The 18584-nt window shown below is 47.9% G+C and overlaps 2 protein-coding genes across 4 annotated transcripts in view; both read left to right on the forward strand.

Annotated features, from left to right (window-relative positions):
• Nucleotides 1–18584, forward strand: part of LOC137624250 (uncharacterized) — a 75305-nt gene that overhangs the window by 22409 nt on the left and 34312 nt on the right. The window lies entirely within an intron of this gene.
• LOC137625085 (serine-rich adhesin for platelets-like) overlaps nucleotides 16482–18584 on the forward strand; it is a 78728-nt gene continuing 76625 nt past the window's right edge. The window contains exon 1 of the mRNA XM_068356016.1: nucleotides 16482–17445. Coding sequence (XP_068212117.1) covers nucleotides 16482–17445 — 964 coding nt within the window. The remainder of the gene's footprint in view (nucleotides 17446–18584) is intronic.

Raw genomic sequence — 18584 nt, forward strand, 5'->3', positions numbered from 1 at the left:
GGCCAAAATAAAAAAATCTACTTGTTCCGTAACCGAAATACAAACCACGCTACTTACATGGGGTTTTAATTTCGGGGTAGCTGAAATGACGAGCCATAAGAATTTTAACGAGGGTTAACTACCCCCGCGCTAGTTATCAAAGGGGTAGGGGAGTGGTAGCTACCTACCCCTCCCCCCTCACACACCGGTGAACTGCTTCACTTCACTTTTGGCTCGGGCGATGAGCAGACGTCTCTGCTTCGCCCTCGCATTGTTGACAGCCTTAATTTTTTCCTTTTTCTTTCAGTTTGTGTGTTTGAAGTTGGCCTCGTCCTTTCTTTCCATCATGCGAAATTGCCCTGGACTCCCCGACTGCCCTTGTGGAACGTTCATGTCGGCGGTCCAGACGGTCCCTCACTCCTTATGCCCGCAGTGTCGAGGTCAACGGTGTGAAAGGGAAAATATTGTAGTGAGTGCAGGGAGTGGCCTACCTCCCAGTGGGAGAGGTTTGCCCGGCGGCGTAAGAAGAAGTCTAAGCGGGACCGTTCTCCTTCAAGGGTTGCCTTGAAGAAGGAAGGTTCCGGGGACTCTTCTTCCGCCGCCCGAACCTCCTCCGAAGCTCCCACTCGATTGGTCTCTCGCGAGAGGCCGGCGAGTGGTAGCGCAGGCCCTTCTTTTGTTTTCCAATCTCGGGGTTCGGGAGAGGGCGTTGCCTCCCATAGCGAGGCAGCTCCCCCTCCTGCTCCGGGGGGTGGCGTTGATTCTGACCATGTGACTAACGATGATCTTTTTTAGCTTTGGGGTTCCTTGGGGCTTAAGGGCTCGCCCTCCAAGGAAGCCCTGTTTGACCTGATCCAGTTGTGTGAAGCTCTGTTGATGGACCTTGATGCTTATGGTGGTGTAGAACCAAATGGTATTTTTCCTTCGTTTTTTTATAAAGACAGCTGATTTCTTAGCTCCAAAGTTATCTGTTATTTTGCGCAAGTTAGTATGTCCTTTTCTCTCTTATAAATACTATTACTCCTTTATGTAAATGTATTTGTGGTAGCTCAAGTCCCACTGATTACCGCCCAATTTCCATAACACCCATATTATCTAAAGTTTTTGAACGTCTTAATAGGTTTGCTGAAGGTAATCATCTACTCCCTAGTTTGCAATTTAGTTTTCGTAAAGGCCTTGGAGCATGTGATGCCCTTCTTACAATCTCCAATGCTGTACAGAAGTCCCTTGATTGTGGTCAGCAAGTGCGTATGATTGGCCTTGATTTTAGTGCTGCCTTTGACCGTGTAAACCATGGGGCCCTTGTTTTCAAACTGAAACAGTTGGGAGTGGGTGGGTCGTTTCTTAGCGTTATTATTGATTTTTCAAGTAATAGATCTCACAAAGAGTTGTTGACGGGCACCATAGTGAGTATAGGAATGTGATATCCGGTGTTCCACAGGGTAGTGTTCTTGGCCCATTACTTTTCATACTATATACACATGACATGTGGTTTGGCCTAGAAAACAAGCTTGTTGCATATGCAGATGATGCTACTCTCTTTGCATCAATTCCATCCCCTGAAAGTAGATCTGGGGTTGGTGAATCCCTTAATAGAGATTTAGCTAGAATTAGTGCATGGTGCAAATTATGGGGTATGAAGTTGAATCCTAACAAAACTCAAAGAATGATTGTAAGTAGGTCAAGGACGGTGGCTCCTCAACATCCGGATCTCAGTATTGATAATGTTTCCTTAAATTTGTATGACTTTCAAAATTTTAGGTGTGATTCTCGACAGCAAATTTACTTTTGAGAAACATTTAAGGTCTGTGTCTTCAGTTGCACAAAAAATTGGCCTATTGAGAAAGTCTTTTAAGATTTTCGGTGATCAATCTATTCTGAAGAAGTGTTTTAATTCTCTCATTCTACCTTGTTTTGATTATTGTTCTCCTGTCTGGTCTTCAGCTGCTGATTCTCATCTTAATTTGTTGGACAGAACCTTACGGTCTATTAAATTTCTTATTCCTGATCTAGATATTAATCTCTGGCACCGTCGTTCAATTAGTTCATTATGCATGTTGCATAAGATTTTTCATAACTCTGACCATCCTTTATATTCAGATCTCCCTGGACAATTCTATCCTGTTCGTAATACTAGGCAAGCAGTTAATTCTAATAGCCAGGCCTTCTCCATCCTGAGGCTCAATACTACACAGTACTCCAGAAGTTTTATTCCAGCTGTTACCAAGTTGTGGAATGATCTTCCTAATTGGGTAGTTGAATCAGTAGAACTTCAAAAGTTCAAAGTTGGAGCAAATGCTTTTTTGTTGACCAGGCGGACATGAGTCTTTTTGTAGTTTATATATGACATACAGGTATTTGTTTTTGATTTTGTTAATAGTTTATATATGACATATCTGTTTTGACGTTGTTGCTTTTTTTAGAATGATTTATTGTTAATTTGTTCTCTTCATTTATTTATTTCCTTATTTCCTTTCCTCACTGGGCTATTTTTCCCTATTGGGGCCCTTGGGCTTATAGCATCTTGCTTTTCCAGCTAGGGTTGTAGCGTGGATAGTAATAATAATAATAGCAGAGGTTGATCCTCTGTCTATTGTCGACGTTGTTGTGGCAGAGGCTTCTGACGGGTCGGGTCAAACCTCTGCTGCGGTTGCGGTTGTTGTGGCAGAGGCTTCCGACGGGTCGGGTCAAACCTCTGCTGCGGTTGCGGTTGTTGCTGAAGGCTCAGTTCCCCCCTCCGAACATCCTTCGAGGGAGGAGCTGGGTCCAACGGTCTCTCCTGCGGGTGACTCTCCCCCTCGGGGGAGTGCACTGACAGAGAGTTTCTTCGGAGGACGGATGATGGTGATGCTGTGCCTCGAGGTCATCTTCACCATAAGGCTCGCCCTCCGCTTCGCTGCAGAGGCTTTTCTTCTCCCTACAAGGGAGTTAGGAGGCCCCTCTTCGCAACCCTCTTCGCATCTTTGCCTTCGACTTCCCCCGCAGAGGATCCTGCACGTCAGGAGCAGACCGTTGCAGCTGCTTCCTTGGACCTCTCCGCAGATCGTTCGCGATCTCCGACGCCTGCCAGACCTTCCAGTCTTCCATCCCCGTTCCTGGACGCTGGTGCGCTGTGGGCGCCTACGCACCCCATTGTCCAACGGGCACCGGTCCCTTCAGGGCAAGAGGACTCTTCCCTCAATGTGGATGAGTCTCGAGCGCCAGGTCTTACCTGCGCGCGCGCAGTCCTAGAGATCCCTCTGGACTTGCTGCGCCCGGCCGATCTCCTGCTCGCCAGCGCAATCCTGTGCTTCAGAGACCTCGTGTGCGCCAGCGTTCTCCAGCTCGCCAGCGCACTTCTGCTCCTTCTACGCGCAATGCGCACCATCGGTCTCCTGAGCGTCAACGATCTCCCGCTCGTCAGCGCACAACGGCTTGCCCAGTTCCTGATGCGCGCCAACGTTCGCCCGCACACGCACGATCTCCGGATCTGGGCGCAGGCAGGGACACTGTCCCTCCTCCTCCTCGCCGAGGTTCGCCTACGCGCCAACCAGCCCGAGTTCCTGCGCGGCGCACCCACGAGATGTATCCTGAGCCCACCCACGAGCGTTCGCCCTTGCGCAAATCATCGTCTTCTGGTCCTGCGCCCCAGCTGGTTCCCTAGGAACGCGCACCTGCGCACAAGCGCTCTCCTACGCGCCCCTGCACCGGATCGCCATAGGTCTCCGACACGCCCGTGCGCTAACTCGCCTGTTCGCGCTACGCGCCACCGATCGCCTACACGCCACCGATCGCCTACACGCCATCGCTCTCCCTTGCAGCTGCGCGCACCCTCGCCCGCGCGCGAACCGGCGATTCAACCATCCCGTGACGCCGCCAGCGATTCCCGCCGGGTTTCGCAGCGCGCCCAACCGTGCGAGCCGTCGGGGACGCGTGCTTCCAGAGCCTCGTCATCGCGATCTCCACCCCGTAAGCGCAGAGCTACGCTAGTCCAGGAGCTGGAAGAATCTTCGGAGAGGTCCATGCAACATTCTTCTTCTTTTCAGGCAGGCCCTATAGTATCCACTCCTAAGGATCAGCTGATCCCCTTCCCTCCAGCGGGTGTTGCTGACACTGCATCGGTCAGCCGCCAGCCTTGGTTTGGATCCCTGATCAAAGCGGTCGTACAGGCAATGGAGCCGGCCCTCGCTGATCTGGGACTGAGCAACGGCTCCCACTTCCCCGCTGAAGAGAAGGAGAGGAATGGACTTCTTGGTTACTTCTCTCAGGGTTAAGTTGGCTCCCAAGAAGTCCGTCGGGAAGGCCCCTTCCCCTTCACAAACGTTTTCTCCTTCCCCTGTGGACGAAGCCTTTCCGTCCTCAGGGGATTCCAGCGAGGTGAGGCGTTCTCCCACGGCACCAATGGGATGAACCCCACATCGAGGAAGAGAATCATCTCGCGTGTAGAGGAGCCCCCAGACTTCTTTGCTTGACTCCTGTATCCCTCCCAGGAGGGAGCGTAAGGACTCGAAGACTGTCCCTAAGTCTTCCACCCGGATTTGACCGGAGCTACCGAGACCCCAGGAGGACGTCCACGTTTCTCCCCAGGTAGAGCTACTGGGGACAGGAGACCTCGCTGCCAGCCCGCAAGGAGGAGAACAGCAAGAGTCGGAGCATGCCTTCTGGCAGGTCCTGAGGTTGATGAGGTGACTCAATGGATTCAAGGACCCCGAGACCGCCCCTCGCGAAGGCAAGGACACGGTCCTGGACCAGGTCTACGGTACCCAGAAGCTCTCAAAGCCAGCGCAGCTTTGCCCAGATCCCAGGGAGTGAAGGGTGCCAGAGACAAGGTCGAGGGCCAGCTCGCCGAACTCGCCTCCTCCAGCCGTTCCTCTGCCAGGAACAGACTCCTCCTACCTCCTCGCGTACAGCAGAGGAGGTACTTCGAGATCATGGGGGAGTCCGGTTTAGCTCTTCCCCTCCACCACTCTGTGGAAGAGCTCTCTAGAGGGATTTCTTTCGAGAAACTCTCCACCCGGCAGGTGACATTCTCAGCTACGGAGATCCTAAGCCAGGAGAAGGTTGCGAAGTGTGCCATGCAGGCCACTTCGTGGCTGGACATCTGGCTGGGGTCTCTGGGCATCCTAATGCGATCCGAGGACTTGTCCAAGGAGAGCACCAGTTAAGCCCTTGAGACTTTCCTCCTCTCGGGCACGCGCTCCATCAAGTTTTTAGCACACCAAGTTTCGAACTTGTGGGCTAACTCGATCCTAAAACGTCGGGATGCCGTGACCGAGAGGTTCCACTCGAGGGTCCCAGCCGTGGATGTCAGCAGGCTTAGACACACCTCCATCCTTGGAGAGAGTTTGTTCGAGCCAAAGGATGTAGAATGGACAGCTGTGAGGTGGAGGAAGTCGAATCAGTATTCGCTCCTCCAAAGGGCTCTCACATCTCGGCCCTACAAACCTCCAGCTCCTCAACAACCTCAGCAGCCTCGTCAGTCTAAGACACCGAGACAGGCTCCGGCAGCGAAGGCCAAGGTGTCTAAATAGCAGCCCTTTCCTGTCAAGGACAAGAAAGGCGATAAGTCCTCCAGGGGAGGTAAGAATCCTAGGGGGAGCGGCCGAGGCCGTAAACGCTATGATTGGCAATCCCCCTGCATGTCCACCAGTGGGGGGATGTCTACAAAGTTGCTCGGACAGGTGGCAGCAACTCGGGGCCAATTCCTGGACGATCTCTGTGATCAGTCAAGGATATCATGTCCCGTTCATAACATTTTTTCCTCCCCTGACAGCGAATCCAGTGTCATTGAGCTCCTATGCCATGGGATCGGTAAAGGGGCTAGCCCTTCGGGCAGAAGTCGAGACCATGCTTAAGAAGGATGCTCTCCAGGAGGTCGTCGACGGTTCCCCAGGATTCTTCAGCCGACTCTTTCTTGTAAAGAAGGCGTCTGGAGTGGACTTCTTGGTTACTTCTCTCAGGGTTAAGTTGGCTCCCAAGAAGTCCGTCGGGAAGGCCCCTTCCCCTTCACAAACGTTTTCTCCTTCCCCTGTGGACGAAGCCTTTCCGTCCTCAGGGGATTCCAGCGAGGTGAGGCGTTCTCCCACGGCACCAATGGGATGAACCCCACATCGAGGAAGAGAATCATCTCGCGTGTAGAGGAGCCCCCAGACTTCTTTGCTTGACTCCTGTATCCCTCCCAGGAGGGAGCGTAAGGACTCGAAGACTGTCCCTAAGTCTTCCACCCGGATTTGACCGGAGCTACCGAGACCCCAGGAGGACGTCCACGTTTCTCCCCAGGTAGAGCTACTGGGGACAGGAGACCTCGCTGCCAGCCCGCAAGGAGGAGAACAGCAAGAGTCGGAGCATGCCTTCTGGCAGGTCCTGAGGTTGATGAGGTGACTCAATGGATTCAAGGACCCCGAGACCGCCCCTCGCGAAGGCAAGGACACGGTCCTGGACCAGGTCTACGGTACCCAGAAGCTCTCAAAGGCCAGCGCAGCTTTGCCCAGGTCCCAGGGAGTGAAGGGTGCCAGAGACAAGGTCGAGGGCCAGCTCGCCGAACTCTCCTCCTCCAGCCGTTCCTCTGCCAGGAACAGACTCCTCCTACCTCCTCGCGTACAGCAGAGGAGGTACTTCGAGATCATGGGGGAGTCCGGTTTAGCTCTTCCCCTCCACCACTCTGTGGAAGAGCTCTCTAGAGGGATTTCTTTCGAGAAACTCTCCACCCGGCAGGTGACATTCTCAGCTACGGAGATCCTAAGCCAGGAGAAGGTTGCGAAGTGTGCCATGCAGGCCACTTCGTGGCTGGGGTCTCTGGGCATCCTAATGCGATCCGAGGACTTGTCCAAGGAGAGCACCAGTTAAGCCCTTGAGACTTTCCTCCTCTCGGGCACGCGCTCCATCAAGTTTTTAGCACACCAAGTTTCGAACTTGTGGGCTAACTCGATCCTAAAACGTCGGGATGCCGTGACCGAGAGGTTCCACTCGAGGGTCCCAGCCGTGGATGTCAGCAGGCTTAGACACACCTCCATCCTTGGAGAGAGTTTGTTCGAGCCAAAGGATGTAGAACGGACAGCTGTGAGGTGGAGGAAGTCGAATCAGTATTCGCTCCTCCAAAGGGCCCTCACATCTCGGCCCTACAAACCTCCAGCTCCTCAACAACCTCAGCAGCCTCGTCAGTCTAAGACACCGAGACAGGCTCCGGCAGCGAAGGCCAAGGTGTCTAAATAGCAGCCCTTTCCTGTCAAGGACAAGAAAGGCGATAAGTCCTCCAGGGGAGGTAAGAATCCTAGGGGGAGCGGCCGAGGCCGTAAACACTATGATTGGCAATCCCCCTGCATGTCCACCAGTGGGGGGATGCCTACAAAGTTGCTCGGACAGGTGGCAGCAACTCGGGGCCAATTCCTGGACGATCTCTGTGATCAGTCAAGGATATCATGTCCCGTTCATAACATTTTTTCCTCCCCTGACAGCGAATCCAGTGTCGTTGAGCTCCTATGCCATGGGATCGGTAAAGGGGCTAGCCCTTCGGGCAGAAGTCGAGACCATGCTTAAGAAGGATGCTCTCCAGGAGGTCGTCGACGGTTCCCCAGGATTCTTCAGCCGACTCTTTCTTGTAAAGAAGGCGTCTGGAGGTTGGAGACCTGGCATCGACCTCTCAGCTCTGAACAAGTTTGTCAAGCAAACTCCGTTCAGCATGGAGACAGCGGACACGGTCAGACTTGCAGTGAGACCGCAAGACTTCATGTGTACTCTGGATTTAAAGGACGCATACTTACAGATCCCAGTCCATCCGTCTTCCAGGAAGTACTTGAGGTTCAGCCTAGACAACAAGACCTACCAGTTTAAGGTGCTGTGTTTCGGTCTCTCCATAGCACCTCAGGTGTTCACCAGTGTGTTCACCCTGATTTCTTCGTGGGCACACAGGATCGGCATCCGTCTCCTCCGCTATCTCTCCTCCGCTATCTGGACGACTGGCTGATCCTGGCAGACTCGGAGTCGACCCTTCTTCGACACCGAGACAAGCTTCTGGGGCTTTGCCAAGATCTAGGGATCATGGTAAACCTCGAGAAGTCTTCTCTGCTTCCAACTCGATGACTGGTATATCTAGGCATGATATTAGACACCAATCTCCACAAAGCCTTGCCATCAGACAACAGGATAGCAAGGCTGAGGAGGGTCGCAAGACCTTTCCTCGGACGGGAAGCCAAGAGAGAGAGATAGAGAGAGAGAGAGCGTATTCCTTTTATAACTAATAATAAGGTCTATATACGAACTGTATGGAAAATGTGATAACCTATAACATATTGGCGCTGATGTAATATGCATTATGAGGAAATTTCGAATGTCAAGAAAATTATATAAATAAGTGTTATTCGCACTATATTATGTGCTCATAATAGTAATACGGCAGCGTGACCTTGAGATCAGCTGATGCCAACCGAAAGTAAATCAAAAGTATTTGTTGATTATTGATATGCTCAAGAAATTGAAAACTAAAATATAAACGTGCTTTAATAAACCTCAATTAAACACAGTAATGTCTAATGAAATATAAAGGCTTAATATTGAACTAGAATACTGTATGAAGCTTTAAAAATGAACTACCCGTATGCGATTGCAAGATCGAGCACACACACACACACACACAGAAAGAGCTACAACGATTTCGCATTATACCTAATGATTAGACGAACTGTATGGAAACTGATTTCCTGTAACATATTGGCGATGATGTAATATTCATCATGAAGATATTTCTAATAAGTTAAGAAATGATAAAAAAATATGCCATACGTATGTACGCCATATTTTGATACGGTAGGTAGCGGCACTTTCAGATAAGCTTATCATAACCAAAGGTAAACAAAATTTTCAGTACTCGATTGTAAAATGCTTCCAAAATTGATAAATAGAATACAAAAATGCATTTATAAAGCATATGATATCCTATGAAACAAGAAAATTGAATAATGATAGACAGTAAGAAAATATTGACAAAATATGATCCAGAAGATTGCCGAATCATAACGTATCAAAATAAACCTACGGAAACATCACTTTTCTATTTCGACATACGGCGAACTTGACTTACGACTCGTCTCTTGGTCGTAAGTCGGCGACTACCTGTACATCTAGATACACAGCCTTGGGTTTGTCAAGATCACCACCTTGTCCTCAACGCTTTGGTTTTTCAGTTCAAACAAACCCCACTGACACACATACATACACAAAGAGTGACAATCAAACTGCTCAACAGTGTCTCCCAGACCTCTCAAGTGCCATCCCACAATACAGTGAACCCTCGCTACTTCGCGGTTCGACAATCGCGGATTCACCACTTCGCGGGGTTTTCCCATAACCCATATATATATACATATCGCGTATTTTCCGGAAAATTCGAAAATACCGCGAAATCTGAAGATAACCAAATACGATATTTTGTTACCTGTAATTCCATTAATACTGTAATTAGTAATATCTGCTCTTACTGATTGTTCATTGCATTACATATGATATATAATTCAGCACAGAAAGAAATAAAACACGAAAAGAGAATGTGATCATACGATAATTCAGTACGTAGTAAATTTTAAATATAAAACTTACCCGCTGGTTATATAAAAGAGCTGAAGTCCCTGACGCCAGGGTCTTCAGCTCTTTTATATAACCAGCGGGTAAGTATATTCAAAAATTTATTTTATTATGAAAATATCATATTAAATCGAACATGAAACGCAAATCAGATGCAGTCATACCATATTAGAATGGTGTGTACTGTAATGGATGTGCTTCTTTTCCATGAATCTTTTGTATGTATACGTACGTAGTACAGTACTGCATCCAATAATATTCTTTGTTGCAAAAATCACATTTCGAATAAGTACTGTAAGCGTACGAGAGAGAGAGAGAAAGAGAGAGAGAGAGAGAGAGAGAGAGAGAGAGAGAGAGAGGCGTAAAATAGCGTACGTACGTAAATTTTTATTATTATTGTTATTATTATTATTGTTGTTGTTGTTGTTAATAAAATTATTATTGTTATTATTATTAATCATTATTATTATTATTATTACTGTACAGTATTATTATCATTATTTATTATTATTACGGTACCCTTGTACTTAATCTACGTACGTTCAGTATGCGCGGGGCATCTTCTATGAGTAACCAACGCACCATGTACTGTAAGACGGGTTGTGATTGGTTCAAGCGCTGATAGATGACGAATCAAAACTCAAGTTTTGTTATCTAGCCTGTGATTGGTGTTTTGCCCGCATCTTCAACTTCCAGCATCACAGTTCTCGCGGGTCTGCATCGTTCACTTTCTCTTTCCGCGTATTGCTGAGTAGACGTTCTTAACTTTGTGAAGTTTAATCTGTGCTGTGTGCGACTGTTTTAAGTTGAACTTTTTGTTGAACTTTCTGTTACAATGGCTCCCAAGCGTTCTGCTTCTAGTAAGGCTGGTAGTGAGCCTAAACGCCACCGAAGAATGATGACGATAGCTGAGAAGGTTACGCTTCTCGACATGTTAAAAGATGGTAGAAGTTACGCGGCCGCCGGCCGCCATTTTGGCATCAACGAATCCACCGTTCGCTACATCAAGAAGGACGAGGCGAACATTAGAAAGACTGCTGCAATCACCTTTAGCAGATCAGCGAAGCGAGTCGTTACAACGCGTAATAAAACGATCGTACGCATGGAAGGTGCTTTAGCTGTGTGGATTGCCGACTGTCGGAAGAAGAACATAGCGTTGGATACGAACACCATCCGAACAAAGGCTTTGAGCTTGTATGAGAATTTTGCGGCAAAGGAACCTCATGACGACGATGGCGACCATGCTGAAGAAGATGATGATGTAGATGATCCTCAACCAGGGACCTCCACTGATTCCCAGCGTCAGAAACAACGTTTTTCCGCCAGCAAAGGATGGTTCGCGAAGTTTCAGAAACGCTTCGCCCTGAAAAGCGTTTCCCTGCATGGGGAGTCTGCTTCCGCTGACACTGCCGCTGCTGAAACTTACGTGAACCAGACTTTCAAGAACATTATCGCTGAAGGTGGATACAAGCCGGAACAAGTGTTTAATATGGATGAAACCGGCTTGTTTTGGAAGAGAATGCCGTCGCGAACTTTCCTGTTCAAAGAGGAAGCCAAAGCCTCTGGCTTTAAGGCATTCAAGGATCGCGTTACCCTCGTGATGTGTGGCAATGCTGCTGGATTTTTGTTAAAGCCGGGGCTTATTTATAAGTCGAAAAATCCTCGCGCTTTGAAAAACAAAAATAAGAATCTCCTTCCCGTGTACTGGATGCATAATCAAAAAGCATGGATTACGAAGATGCTGACCTCCAACTGGTTCCACCAGTGTTTCATCCCGCAAGTCCATGAATATCTCTTAGAGAAGGGCTTGCCATTCAAGATCCTTCTCCTTATGGATAACGCTGGTGGACACGCAACTGACCTGTCGCGTGAGGGCGTTCAGGTTGAGTTCCTGCCACCCAACACCACGTCATTAATTCAACCAATGGACCAGGGGGTTATCAGGGCGTTCAAGGCCCTCTACACGAAGAATACCTTGGCGGACCTCGTTGCGTGTGTGGATGCTGCCCAAGATGACGAGGATGAAGACTTCAACTTGAAGGCGTACTGGCGGCAGTACACCATAGCCACGTGCCTGCAGAACATTCAAAAGGCACTTCAAGAGATGAAACCTGCAACCGTAAATGCGAGCTGGAAGAAGCTGTGGCCCGATATTGTTTACGACGACAAGGGATTTACTCCGTCGGAAATCCAACACTCTGCAATACGGAAATCTGTGCAGTTGGCTGCCATAATTGGGGGTGATGGGTTTGGCGACATGACGACTGAAGACGTCGACGAGTTGTTGGACTGCCATTCCCAGCCCCTAACTGACGCAGACCTCGAAGACCTGACGAAATCGGCAAGTGAGGAAGAGAGTGAGGGTACCCAGGAAGAGACCCAAGAAAATGTAGAAGAAACGGGCTTAACATTAGAACGGCTCGCCAAGTTCTGCAACCATATGAAGGAGGCGAAAGAAATGTTGCAAGAGTGGGACGAGGATATGGTTCGCTCGATGCAATTCTGCAACAAGGTCGATGACATCACGACTCCCTACAGGATGCTCTTGGATCGAAAAAAGAAGCAGCGGCAACAGCTTCCGATCACAATGTTTTTTCAGCCTCGCAAAAAAGAGCCAGTTCCTCCTGCTAGTACGCCTTCGGAAGAAATTGAAGAAGTTGAAGAGGTGTCCCAGGAAAAGACACCTCCGTCTGAAGAGACGTAAAATACTATCATTGACTGCACAGTAGAACACATCATCAGCTTCATCATCATCATTTCTACTGTGCAGCAAATTCATCGCCATCGTCATTCAAGTTTTTCTTGAACTTCTTTCGTGGTGAGTACAGTAACAATCTTTATTTTTTACTTTAACCTGTTTTATAGTTTAGTAATGTACGTACTGTATGCATTAAGTTAAAGGGAAGGTTTTAAAAGTCTACATGTTGTAACCTATCATATTTTTTTTGTTTAAAATTTACATTTACGTACGTAAAACAATCTCTCTCTCTCTCTCTCTCTCTCTCTCTCTCTCTCTCTCTCTCTCTCTCTCTCTCTCTCTCTCTCTCTCTCTCTCTCTCTCTCTCAAATTGTTTTCCTGCTTTGCTACGTACAAGTACTGTATAATTTATATTTGTAAGGTAACATATTTTGTAAATGCTTTGTACTGTAAATACTGTATGTACTGTATCATTATTTATCACTATCATCATGCGTGTTAAATGCCTTGTTTGTTCTGAGCGTGGTTGTTTACTGAGCGTACACGCCGTCGTTTCAGGCGGCGTCATAAAGAAAAAGATTTCATTTGGAAGTCCTAAGAAAAATACGTAAACTAAAACATTGGTAATAAAAAAATCAACATACAGTACTGTATAATCAATATAATCGATGCAAAAACTAACCATACGTACATATATGTGTACACTAAATGAGTTTGTTTCTTCATTATGATCAGAGATGAACGTAAACAAAACATTGGTTGCCATTTTTTATCGTGCTTTTTAGGTGTTTAGGAAACACATGATATAAAATCGCCTTTAATATTTGTGCCTGTTTTAGTTTAGGGTGCTGTAGTACATGCATTAAGTGTTCTGTACATTAAAGGGTGGTTTGTTAACAGTACTACGTACAAGGGAAGGTTTTAAAAGTCCGAATATACATGTTAAATAAATAGGTAAATATGCTGTCACTACTTCGCGGATTTTCACCTATCGCGCCCGCGTCTGGAACCTATCTACCGCGATAAACGAGGGTTCACTGTATAGTAACCACTTCATTCCCACTACTTAATACTGATAACCAAGCTGGTAAGACAACACACTTCCTCTGCAAGTTATGTTCCTAGTATATGCTTGGCTATCTGCCCAAACAAGTACAGATATCTACTCTCGAGAACTTTCAGAGGGGAAAGATCACCACATCCTTCCCCTGCTTAATATGTGCTACTGCTGTATTGTGATGATGTTCATAAAAGTGTGACAGATCAACCTGCCTTGGAATGTTCATGTCAGTAGTTCCGTCCATAGTTTCAACGCATTGAGCTTACTGTTCTAAATATCAAGAGTTAACTATTACTGCTACCACATTGATTTACATGGCAAAATTTTTACTTGACATTTGGGAAAAAGATCCAGCTCCCACCATTTCTTAAAATCCCCAGTGACAAAATACAAAGATGATAATTCTCATCATGAAGCAACTGCACTCTTGAAGATGCAAGAACCAGTTCATCATTGAGAAAGAAAAACCTGTATCCTGACCAAATTGACTCATACCAAGACAAATATATGTGAATGAACACCTAGGGGGCTACAGAGTCTAGTCTAAAGCACAAAGCCTTAAATTGTAATACAATTCTCTGACTTATAAGAGGTTCCAGAAGTCATAGGTCACCCTCCTTCATTGAAGCTAACAGGGACTGTGTACAGTAGTTTCTATCCAGAACCAAGTCTGCAAAACAAGCTTCCTGATAGGAGAGATCAATGAAATATCTCAAGTTTTGCTGCCTCCACCAGAGAGAGGTTATAATAAATCTGAGTGCTTGTGACTTCCAGGTCAAACTTTTCCTGAATGGCCAGCAAACTGCTCTTCTTCTACGAGCTGGAACTGGTTCCACTATAAGACAGCCATCAATCTTTGTGCTCTATACAAGGGAAATCCTAGTGTGTTATTGTGGGGGAAAAATTATGCTACCACAGAACACCGTCATCATTTTTGTAATAAAACCACCTCATTTCCAATATTGAATCTCACTCAGATAAAAAAAAAAAAAAACTCTTCCAAGGAAAAAATAACAAAGGTCCAGCGGTAACTGCACAACGGAGAGATCCTCTCATGAGAATAAACAGACAGGGGGCGGCAAATCCCTCTATTTCTCACCTCCGCCTGTAACTACCCTGAATAAAAGCTTCAACAACCAAACTAGTTTTGTACCAATGAATTACATATAAAAATTAGGGTTCTTAGACTTTGCCTAAAGTCTTAATCACATAGTAATGCATTCAAGAAATACAATAACTCAACACTCATTCAAATCACACCTTCACTGGTTCTTTACACATCTTTGCAAGTAAAGAGGTATTCCAAATAACTTCTGTCAAATAAAAAAAATATCACATACAGAATCTCATCAAATTAAACCAACCTGCTCTCCCGGAGAATCCTTTTGGCTGCCATTCTTACACGAATGATGAACTAGAGATGAAAGAGGCCCATTAATTGATGTGGCATCAACCAAATGTTCAACAACTTTCAAGGCCACTGGCACTTTGACACTTAACACTTGTGATGTAGGTGACCTGGCAGGTTTATCAACTGGTTCTACTTTAACTAGACTAGTGGTAGATTTATCAATTTCTTCTACTTTAATCAGACTAGTCGAAGTTGGTGCTTTGAGATTTATATTTTTTACGCTAGCTAAACACACAGGTGTGAGAACTCTAAGCCTCTCTGGTTGTTTATTTGGCATTTGTCTTAAGGAGTTTTTTTTAAAGATACAGTATCTCTTTTTAAACTCACTCCCTCAACAACTGTAATAGAATAGTTTTGCTCAGGTTTGGATGAATCACTGTAATCATACGCATCCTTTTTAAGAGTTCCTTTCTCCAGACAGTGTTGCGCTGATTTAGGAACAAAACTGAAGAAGATGCCTGCTCTGCTGGTTTCCTAATACCACTTCTTTTCTTAGCCATTTGTATTGGTGTTCTCTTCTCACCTGAAAAAGGAAGGAAATGACCATGTACAGTAGTGACACTTAATCAGTCTTTCATAACATCAAAACTTTTATCAAATATTTTATATTTTTCCTAACTATACAAACACAAGTCCTTCAATAGGAGTACTGTATGAGTTCAGCAAAGCTGGGAACTTGGCTGTTGAAATTTATAAAGGGTGTTGGTATTTACTGGGGGGTGGTGGGGATGGCCCACATCTACAAGGTTACTGAGTAGCCACTTTGGCCCTTGCCTCAGAATTGCGGGGTGAATGAGGTAGCAAGTTTAACCTAAAGGACTTAGGTTTTTATAGATAGGAAAAAATTATTTCTTAAAATATATTTGGCCATACTAAATATCTTTTATCCCAGCCATGATAAAATCGGTGCCAGACTCACAATTTGTCCAGGGAGCAACGACGTCGATGGAACGGGTGAGGAAGATGAAGGACATGGGAGACCATAGACCTCCCCCTATGAGGCGCCCACCTCCCAGGAGGCCCTCCGTGGACGGCCCTCACACTTCCCGTTCCTCTCCAGCTCAACCTAGAGGAGAGCCGCCTGCGGCTCCCTGGCAGCAGACAACGCAGGCCCCCCCCCCCCCCCCTGTAGAGGTACCAAGGCACCCCAGTCCGGACGCTCCTCCAGAAGGAGATAGGAGGCAAGGCCCCCTACCCCTACAGGAGCCTCAGGTGAGGGGATGTCTCAGACACTCTTGGCAAGCATGGCGGGATTACGGTGCGGATCCCTGGACGGTGACAATCCTGAGGGAAGGTTACAGACCACCCTTCTTAGCGGAACCTCCCCCTCTTATTCCAGCCCTTCAGGCGGAGTGGCTGATTCCCAAAGACCCCTTGAAACGGGCTGCTCTACAGGAATAAGTGTCGGCCATGATCTCCAAGGGAGCGTTGGAACTAGTCGAAGAGCCCGGCCCGGGGTTCTACAGCAGGCTCTTCCTAGTGGAAAAGGTGACAGGGGGATGGAGACCAGTAATAGACCTGTCGGCCCTCAACAAGTTTGTGGCGAAAACCGAGTTCAAGATGGACACTGCAAAGACAGTGTTGGCCACCTTGAGGGAAGGGGACTTCATGATATCCCTGGACCTCAAGGATGCCTACTTCCAAATCCCCGTCCATCCCTCCAGCAGGAAGTTCCTCAGGATAAAGTGGGATTCCCGAGTGCTACAATTCAAGACCCTTTGCTTCGGGCTGTCGACGGCTCCTCAAGTGTTTACAAGAGTCTTCACGACAGTCTCCGTATGGGCTCACGAGCAGGGCATCCGTCTGATCCGGTACCTGGACGATTGGTTGTTTCTTTCAGCCTCAAAGGAAAAATTGAAGGAACAAGGCGGGAAGTTACTTCGTCTCTGCGAGCAGTTGGGTATGACGGTCAACGTAGCGAAGTCCCAGCTGATCCCCTCCACCAAGATGACCTACTTGGGGATGGTCTTGGACACCCAGCTAGTGAGAGCATTCCCTTCGTTGGAGAGGTTGGAGAACCTAGAGCGTGTTCTGCAACCCTTTCTGTTGGACCTGCCCAGGAGGGCCAAGGATTGGCAGAGGTTGTTGGGCCACCTAGTGTCCGTGGAAAAGTTAGTGCCACAAGGGAGACTCAAACTTCGAGCGGTGCAGTGGAACCTGAAAGAGCATTGGACCCAGGGGAGAAACCCCCACAAACTGGTTCCGGTCTACCCAGAAGCGAAGGTAGCCTTGCAGTGGTGGCACGACAGGAGGAACACAGAGCTGGGGATGCCCTTCGCCCCCGACCCTCCGGAAGTCCTATTGTTTACGGATGCGTCGAAGGAAGGTTGGGGCGCTCACCTACTCGACCAATCGACAAAGGGAAATTGGTCGAGCGAAGAAGCAAAGCACCACATAAACATGCTAGAGATGATGGCTGTGCTGAGAGCGAGTCGAGAATTCGTTCATCTCCTCCGGGGGAACACGGTAGCATTGATGTGCGACAACGCCACAGTAGTAGCCTACGTAAAGAAGAAAGGGGGTCGAAAGAGCTATGTTCGTTATCGACGGAACTTCAGGAATGGGTAGCAGAAGAAGGGATCGAGTTCACAGCAAGGTTCATCCCGGGAAAGAGGAACGTCCTGGCGGACGGCCTCAGCAGAGTAGGCCAAGTAATAGGGTCAGAGTGGACTCCACATCCAAGCACAGCTCAGTCAGTCATACTGAAGTGGGGTTCCCCAGTAGTAGACTTATTCGCCACACGTTTGAACGCCCAACTCCCCGTGTTCTGTTCTCCAGTTCCAGATCCGTCAGCGGCGTTCGAGAAGGCCTTCCAGCACCCTTGGGACGGCCTCGATGTGTACGCTTTCCCGCCCTTCGTAATGATACGTCAAGTCCTCAACAGAGTACGGACAACAGCCAACCTTCAGATGACTTTGGTCGCGCCTTGGTGGCCGGAGAGGAAGTGGTTCGCAGACTTAAAAGAACTGGCCCTTCTTCCTCCTTGGCCTCTCCCGGACAGGCCGGACCTTCTTCGTCAACCCCACTTCCTAAGGTTTCACGAAAACCCTCGGTCCCTCCGCCTTCACGCGTGGAGGTTATTGAGCGGCTTCTGAAGAAGGATGGATTCTCATAGAGGACCGCGACGAGGATGTCAGGTTACTTAAGGCGGTCCTCTATTACTGTCTACCAAGCAAAATGGGCAGTCTTCTTGAAATGGTGCGCTTCCCGTAATATCAAGCCCTTGGGGGCCTTGATCCACGGCGTGGCGGACTTCCTGGTGTATCTCAGGGACGATTTGGGCTCGTCCATTCCGGCAATAAAGGGAGTGAGGGCAGCGTTAGGTCAAGTCTTCCTCCTGAGGGGCATTGACTTGGGATCCTCTCGGCACATCTTGATGTTCATCAGGAGTTTTGAGCAGTCGTGCCCCCCACAGGAGGTGAGGGTACCGCAGTGGGACCTAGCCATAGTACTCAAAGCCCTGTCAGAACCTCCCTTTGAGCCCCTCAAGGACATCCTGGACAAGGATCTCGCCCTCAAAACGGTCTTCCTCTTAGTCCTGGCTTCAGCGAAGAGGGTTAGTGAGTTGCACGGATTATCGTACGAAGTTTCACACTCAAAAGGCTGGCGGGAGGCCTCCTTTCGGTTCGTCCCTAACTTTGTGGCCAAAACGCAGAACCCAGCCTTTTGGGATCCTCGGTTCGAGGGCTTTTCTGTCCCAGCGATCCCTAGGTCAGACAACCCTAAAGACTTACTCTTATGCCCTGTCAGAGAAGTAAGAAAATACCTTGAAAGGACCTCCAGGCTTCGACCGGAGATCAAGAGCTTATTCGTCTCAACTGGTCAGGTGAAGAAACCAGTCTCTAAGAACTCAATCTCCTTTTGGTTGCGACAAGTAATCA

Source organism: Palaemon carinicauda, chromosome 31 (genome assembly GCF_036898095.1).
Source record: "Palaemon carinicauda isolate YSFRI2023 chromosome 31, ASM3689809v2, whole genome shotgun sequence".
In the NCBI taxonomy this organism is placed as follows: domain Eukaryota; kingdom Metazoa; phylum Arthropoda; class Malacostraca; order Decapoda; family Palaemonidae; genus Palaemon; species Palaemon carinicauda.